We start from the raw sequence: 8,020 nt of genomic DNA, 5'->3' as shown, positions 1-8,020 counted from the left end.
CTCCCCGACAGACCTGGTCTTCACCTGAGGACGGCTGCTTGCGTTGTGGCCGAAACGTCGTGAGAATTATTTTATTATGTTTTATTTGTATTATTTTATTATTTCCCTTCTACGTGACTTTACCGAAAGAACCAAGAAGATAAAACATAATTTTCACGTAGAAGGGAGATAATAAAACAATAACAATAAAACATTATTGTATTATGTTTTATTTTTATTATTTTATTATCTCCCTTATGTTTTATTTTTATTATTTTATTACATCCCTTCTACGTGACTTTACCGAAAGAACCAAGAAGATGAATCCCTGCAGTCACGAAAGCTTTTCATCGAAATTTATATCCCTTTTGTCAATCCGCTGCCGAATCGGCGTTCTCTGTGGGTCGTGGCGGAGGTCGTGGTGGATTCCTCGACCATACTTCACCACGGCGCTCACTGCGGATTCGTAATTGCGAGCACAGGCGCGGGAGCACAGAAGTACAATACAACAACGTGCTCCGTCGTACGGAAGATGAAAGTTAACCAGACAGAGATGAAGTTCCTACCAGAGCCCCAACAGACCGGTCCGCCAGTGGGGGGGGGCGGGGTGGTGGCACGTGCCCCCCCCCACCCAATGATCCGATCTAAATCCCTCATTTCGATCGGATCATTGGGGTTTATTAGTAATAAATCGGCATTTTGCGACCACCACTGCCACTGTGTAGCATATTATTACGTGCCAGGGACTTTTTGAGATGATAGGACAATAGTCTGAGTCCATAATTGGCAATAAGTAACGGCAAAGCGGTTATAAGTGACTCAGAATTGTGCGCAGTTGCGTTTACAGTCCACGACTTCCCTGAAGGCATCAACAGCTTCAGCGAGCGCGATGCCGATCACACAACGCGGTTCGAATTCGACCCTCGATCGATGGCTGCGCCATCGCCGCACACGCGTCGAATAAAAAACAAGGCACAACTCCTTACTTACTCTTTAGTTCTTTCGGTAAAGTCACGTAGGTGAAACATAAAAGTAAAAAAGAAACTCACTATTTATTTTTCTTTTTTCACCTACGTGACTTTACCGAAAGAACCAAAGAGTATGGATTCTTGCAGTCACAAAAACTTCAAATCTAGAATAACGACTTACTTACTAACAACTCCTTACTTACTAACAACTCCTTACTTACTAACAACTCCACTATCATGTTTCATTGCTGGAGGGGTTGACCCCCCTTCCTGAAAATCCTGGCTCCGCCATTGCCGGTGACGATTATCTTGAACCTGTCCTGGGCCTCCCCTACATCGACTCGGCCTCAAGCGAGTACCTGGTGCGGTGTGTAGTAAACATCGCCACTGGGGAGACAAAGGCGGCCGGGCGCGTTGCTGGCCACCCACCTCCTCGTGTGCCACAGTGGCGGCCTTCATAGGTGCTGCTACTCGCTTACAGCACTTGCCCCAATCGTCTGCTGAAAGCTATACGGGGACACGTTGCTTCTGTGTCGTGGTGTGTATTGTATGCGGAGTGTGTGAATGTAGTTGCGTGTATATTTGCGTGGCTCTCTTTGTGTTATTTCATGTGAATATGCAATTGTGTTTTTGAGAGTATGTGTGTGTGTGGATAATGCCACGCGAATGATCCGGGGGGAGACGCGGGGAGACACGGAGGGACACGCAGGGAGACGTGGGGGAGGTTGCATAGAGACACGGAGAGAGACGTGGGGGAGGTTGCATAGAGACACGGGGAGACACGGAGAGACACGCAGTGGAGGGGGTAGAGGGGGGGGTGGAGGGGGTGGAGGGGGTAGAGGGGTAGAGGGGTGGAGGGGGTGGAGGGGGTAGAGGAGGGGAGGGGGTAGAGGGGGGTCTCACCTGTTCTCTCTGCGCGGAACCGCAGCTCCAGGTGTTTGGGCCAAAATTCCTTCTTTTCCCTTTCCTCAACCACAACCTCCACCACCAACTACCACCAACTGCCACCAACTACCACCATTCGCCACAAAATAGCGGTGACATCACTACAGCATGTGCCAGACTAGGTACACATTGAGACCACGTGATTGGTCGAAATCCCCCGGGCAGCAGCTCACGGGACAGACCCAGGTGCTGTGGGTTGACTGAGTTGACTGACAGATGCACCACCTGTACAACCCCACTGCCCCACCTGGCTGAGTTTTATCCACCCAACGCCTCTGCTCGTGGTTGTGAGCGTCGTTCCTCCGCTGTTGTTGGGAGGGCGACTGCCTCCAACTGCCCAGCGGCGTCCTTCACGAGCCTCCTCCACTGAGGCCGATCGTGACACCGCCGGTACCAGTCACCGGCAAATCCACTCAGCTCCACGTCCTACCTGTAACCACATCACTCCCATCACCACTCGCGCCACGATGCCCAACCATCACCACTAGCTACCATCACCAACTACCATCACCATCATCATCATGACCAGCACCATCATCATCATCATCGCCACCACCTCCGCGTGCCGAGCTTCTGCGCGATGGAGTTGGAGGATGCGTTCGAGCGGCGTCGACGGATGGACGTGAAAGACAAAGATTGGGATGCCACTTCGGATGTCGTGGCCACCGCGGGGCTGTGGCGCCACCAAGCGAGCACGAGACGACACCGACATGGGAGGTGAGGGCTGGAGGAAGGGGGGCGATTTACAAGGTGCACCCAAAAAAAAACGATTACTCAACGTGTACCTCAAACTAAAAAAATCAAACGAGTGTCCAAATATTGATTCAGAATTATTCCTGCACAAGGCCGATCTACTGAAACGTCGAGATCTTACCTTTACTCAAGACAGTAACATCCTTTCGATTGCGTAATTCGCCTCTTTTTATTATTACACGCTTTTTATTAACTCACTGTTGTCGTTGTTGTTGTATCCACAAATCTTGTAACTCAATTTTAACCCACTTCCCAATGTGGTATCGACTGCAAACTTGGTATACGTATGTCATACTGATGACAATATTTCATTCTATCATAAAAAATATCTATTTTTAAACATTCTTCTGTATATGTTACGTTTCGGCTTGGGTCTAATTGTCCCTTACGTGATGGCAAGCTTCGGGGCCACTTTCTGGAGTCGTGGAGTTCTGCCATTACTAGTACGGTACATTTCATTAAAGCGTGTTTTTAAAATGATTACTTATTTGTTGAACGTTGAGCCGGCTCGTAACTCCGCACGGCAATTTTCAGCCGAGACGGGAGGGTCCGGGACGTCTTGAAACGGGCCACCCGATTTCATGAACCGGCAGAGGTCGCAACCGGGTACCCGATACCCGGCCAGGTACGGGTACGGGTAGCCTTTTGCGACCCTGGTGCGGCCGGGTACGGGTACGGGTAGGCCGTGAGTCACTGGTGAGTAACCGTTTGTCACTCATTTCGGGTAGGGTACGGGTAGGGAACGGGTACCCGTACCCGGCCCATTTGCGACCCTGGTGCGGCCGGGTACGGGTAAGGAATCAAAACCAGTTTGCGACCTCTGTGAACCGGTCCAGGAAGCGGTGATCCCACTGGGGTGTCACGAGGAGGGTGCCGATTGGCTCGCGTCGAGTGTAGGAGAGACGGCACGGGGCGGCCGAAGTCAAGGCGCCGTTCATTCGCCCTCGTTCCACGCTTCAAAAAATGCGGGGACAGTTCGCGATTGCGTCTGGCGCGAGACGTTCTCTTTATAAGTGCGGCAAAACTGGGTTTGAACCGGTTTTTCCCACCCATGCGGTTACCGGTTTTTCAACAACAAAAACACATTCCTGCGGAGGGAGCTGGTAGGAGCGTTGGGTTGCTCGGTCAATGGCCAGGGTCAACGGCGGCGTGGTGTATTCCGCAAATATGCCTGACTGTGAGGGCGGGCACAAGCCGGCGTGAGTAGGTTAAACGTTGAGTTTCATAAGGGCACCACGGGGTGACCAGCCCCTCCCCACCCAGCCCCACCCTCCCCACCCAGCCCCACCCTCCCACCCCCCACCCAGCCCCTCCCCACCCAGCCCCTCCCTGCACGACGGACGGACAGAATAATCCCCTGTGTGCAACAAGGGCGAGCGGCATCTGGACCGGTCACCGGGCCTTCCGCTTCACCAACAAACCATCAGCGCCCAGCGCGGCGAAGAATGTTCAAAGAGCCGCCGTGATCGAAGAGGTGGGAGCGAGGAGGCGTCCATCCAGCAGTGGAGTGACAAGGGAGTTCCCGACGAAAGCAAGCATCTCAATTTATTGTGAAGAAGGAAAATATCGTGAAAACGTCTGTAGCGTCCGGTCAAATCACCATCATCACGGCTGTCACCATCAACCAACCACTGACATGATGTCATCATCTTGGTTACCATCGTCACCTTCGACATCATCATTGGCATCACTATTATCGCCACCATCTCACGCCCGCTGTCACTGGTGTTCACCTGAGCACGGCATCACCCACGGGGTTCCATCGCTTGCATCACCATCATCAGTCGTCATCATCGCCATCGTCAAACATACGATTCATCGTTGTCATATCGTGGTGGTCGTCGTCGTCATCATCTTCGTCATCATCGTCACTGTCATCACCATCACTGCAGTGTTAACATCATCACAGGCATCATGCTTATCGTCGTCGTCACTGTCACCACCATCATCATCTTCATCGCGATCGTTGTCTTCGTGGGCACACAGAGCTCGTGTGCCGCCCCCTCTTCACGTCGTCGTCGCCGTGGTGGCGGTGGTGGCAGTGGTGGCGGTGGTGGCGGTGGTGGTGGTGGCGGTGGTGGCGGTGGTGGTGGCGGCTGCTGCTCTGTCCATGAAGCGAGCTAGCCGCACGTCGTGCTCCGTGACCCCACCGCAGTCGTGCGACGTGAGGGTCACGCTCACCTAGGGGTCAGGGGTCATGGGGGTTGAGGGCAAGTGGTGATAGGGGGCGAGGGGTGATGGTGGTGAGAGGGAGTTGATGGATCGTGGTGAGGGATGGTGGTGAGCGGGGTGGGTGTCTGTGGTGCCTCACCTGCTTGTAGATGTTGCTCCACTCTGGGTGGTGATTCATCTTCTCGGCCTGCATCGCGACGCGCGTCATGAACCCAAACGCCTGCTCGCACAAAAACAAAGATCCCCCAGGTAGCCTCAAGAGGGCAAGTGCCGTTGGGCAACAACAAAGAAACGCCACGGCTCACGAGGGGGGTGTTTGTCGCTCGCCCCGCTTTGTCGACCCAGCGCTGATGTTTGCACTCATCAGCGCCGGGTACTGATTTAAGGCTGCGTTGACCTAGGCGAGTCACATGATGAGTCTCGATATGCGTCACTGGTGTTGACCGTGAGCAGAACTCGGGTCGCCGGGTGGTCAGCGCTGATCACCGCACTACCGCTCCTCACACATGCACTCACAACCCACAGGCGCACATCACAACAGCGCTTGTGCCAGGCTAGGTGCACTTTCAGGCTGGCAAGTGAAGTGTGGAAGGCTCCCTGCTGACAGGTCACGGACAGACCCAGGTGTTTTGGGTTGACTCCTGTGCCAGGCTAGGTGCAGGAGGTCACGTGACAGACCCAGGTGTCTTGGGTTGACTGCTGTGCCAGGCTAGGTGCAGGAGGTCACGGGACAGACCCAGGTGCCATGGGTTGACTGCTGTGCTAGGCTAGGTGCAGGAGGTCACGGGACAGACCCAGGTGTCTTGGGTCGACTGCTGTACAAGGCTAGGTGCAGGAGGTCACGGGACAGACCCAGGTGTCTTGGGTTGACTGCTGTGCCAGGCTAGGTGCAGGAGGTCACGGGACAAACCCAGGTGTCTTGGGTTGACTGCTGTGCCAGGCTAGGTGCAGGAGGTCACGGGACAGACCCAGGTGTCGTGGATTGACTGAGCGAGATGACGAACAAATGCACCACCTTGCTGCATTTTAACTGCCCAGTGTTCCACTCGTTGTTGTGAGCATCCCGCACACACACACACACGGTGGGTGGATAAAGTGAAGTGTGGGGAGGAGGTGGGCAGTGCTGCGCTCTGTAGCCGTGCATGGCTTCCTCTCTGCATGCACTGGGCGCTACGATGGCTAGGCGATGTTAACTACCTCGCCTGGTCCGCAGGAGGTCGTGGGTTCGATCCCGACCCTGACGCCTGCTGCTGTATATTTGGAGTTTGCGTGTCTCTCTCTCTCTCCCCGTGGTCGCGTGAGTTTTTCTCCGCGTCCTCCGGTTTCCCCCCCCCCCCCACATTTAGAACCAACATCACTCGTTCTGACTGTTTGGCTGCTTTACATCCCCACGTGACGACGAGCCACTTGCTTGAGCCGTCATTTGCGACAGCCAGGTCGCTTCTACAAAATGAGCTCTAACAGCTCATTGCGGCCTTAACCCGCTAAACAAAATAAACAGCCGATGAGCCCCTGCCTGGTTGAAGCTGGCGAAGGTGAACCTCTTGGTGAGCGCGTCACGTCCCTCGGCCACCGTCCAGCCGGCCTCGCCGAGCTCCGCCAGCCTCTCCTCTCGCTCCTCGGGCCCAAGGAGGCCGGGCCGGCCCGCCGGGGGCCGCGGTGCCGAGGCCTGGACAGGGGGGGGGGGGGGCACCGAGGGAGGTCAGGGCCGGGCCCACCACGCCTCGTCTGGGAGGCTCAGAGCATCACGGGTCGTGGATTGTGGCCGCTGCTCCGGAGAGCGAGAGAGGTCGACGATTGGTCGATGTTCGGTCGCCTCGTCCGTGGCATTCGTCGTGATTTGTCACCCAACGAGGGAGTGGGCCACGTGTCAAGGCTGCTGCCCTCGTTCCACTCCCTCTGGGGGGTGTGGGGCCCAGCTGGCAACCACTCAACGCTGCACACTCGACCACGGTAGCCCATGCCCGCCTCCACCACACCCCCGACTTTCACTGACCGGGCTTGGTGAAGTATGGTCACATACTGCAACCCCCCCGCCCCCATGACTGAGTGCATCACACCGTGAATTTCAGCTCGACACAACACATAACCAAACTAGCCCTAACCCCAACCACACTCACCCCAACCACACTCACCCCTACCACGCTCACCCCCACCCACACTCACCCCAACCACACTCACCCCTACCACACTCACCCCTACCACACTCACCCCTACCACACTCACCCCTACCACACTCACCCCAACCACACTCACCCCAACCACACTCACCCCAACCACACTCACCCCAACCACACTCACCCCAACCACACTCACCCCTACCACACTCACCCCTACCACACTCACCCCAACCACACTCACCCCTACCACACTCACCCCCACTACACTCACCCCTACCACACTCACCCCCACTACACTCACCCCAAGCACACTCACCCCCACTACACTCACCCCCTACGACACTCACCCCCAACCACACTCACCCCCACCACACTCACCACCTACCCCACTCACCCCAACCACACTCACCCCCAACCACACTCACCCCTACCACACTCACCCCCACCACGCTCACCCCAACCACACTCACCCCACATTAGCTCAATACATGCAAATAACGAAGTGTCAACCTTACAAGTACTGTATATACTGTATATATATACAAACGCACAAAGATCCCCCGTGTAGCCTTAACAGACTGTAGGGGCAAGTGCTGTTAGCGAGCACCTATACAGAGGTCGGCACGACACGAGGGGGTGGGTGGCCAGCACCACGCCCGACCGCCTTTGTCTCCCCAGTGGCGATGTTTACTACACACCGCACCAGGTACTCATTTGAATCTGAGTCGACCTAGCAGATGCCCAGGACCGGTTCAGATAATCGTCGCCGGCGGTGTTTGGCCGTGAGCGGGAATCGAACTCGGGTCACCGGGTTCGAAGCGCAGCGTAGCGCTAACCACTACACCCACCGCTCCTCGACCCCCACGTGCGTCCTGGGGGTAACCACGTGGAGCGCACGCGGAACCCCTGAAGCCATCGAGGGGACCCCCAGACCCCCGCTCACCATGGTCCTGGGGGCTCTGCAGAGGGGGCCCGGACCCCTGTAGACGGCGAGACGGAGCAGGGAGCGCATTGGGGGGGCAGGGATCAGCAAAGGGGACCCACTGCACGACCCCTGGTGGGAGGGATGGAGATTGGCTCAGA

At 55.8% G+C, this 8,020-nt stretch overlaps 1 protein-coding gene across 1 annotated transcript; it reads right to left on the bottom strand.

Moving 5' to 3' along the window:
- Window positions 1–4,173: 4,173 nt before the first annotated feature.
- PCBD2 (pterin-4 alpha-carbinolamine dehydratase 2) lies at window positions 4,174–8,020 on the bottom strand. Its single transcript, XM_078613325.1, has 4 exons — window positions 7,881–8,020; window positions 6,334–6,486; window positions 4,957–5,037; window positions 4,174–4,826 (listed from the first exon to the last, which is right to left on the bottom strand). The coding sequence occupies exons 1-4, from the start codon at window positions 7,947–7,949 to the stop codon at window positions 4,653–4,655; spliced, it is 477 nt and encodes a 158-aa protein (XP_078469451.1). The 5' UTR covers window positions 7,950–8,020; the 3' UTR covers window positions 4,174–4,652.

This window comes from Lampetra planeri, chromosome 41, assembly GCF_965212315.1.
Source record: "Lampetra planeri chromosome 41, kcLamPlan1.2.h2, whole genome shotgun sequence".
NCBI classification, from domain to species: Eukaryota; Metazoa; Chordata; class Hyperoartia; order Petromyzontiformes; family Petromyzontidae; genus Lampetra; species Lampetra planeri.
The sequence above is the reverse complement of the archived record's forward strand: the minus strand, read 5'-3'. Positions and strand labels throughout refer to the sequence as shown.

What these genes read in the sequence shown, in the direction of transcription:
- PCBD2 (XM_078613325.1), bottom strand. Translation starts at nt 7,949, where the DNA reads ATGCGCTCCCTGCTCCGTCTCGCCGTCTACAGGGGTCCGGGCCCCCTC. An exon ending in CCTTCGCCAGCTTCAACCAG is followed by an intron (nt 5,038 to 6,333) that starts GCAGGGGCTCAT and finishes TTGTGCGAGCAG; the next exon opens with GCGTTTGGGTTCATGACGCG. An exon ending in GGAGCAACATCTACAAGCAG is followed by an intron (nt 4,827 to 4,956) that starts GTGAGGCACCAC and finishes CCTGACCCCTAG; the next exon opens with GTGAGCGTGACCCTCACGTC.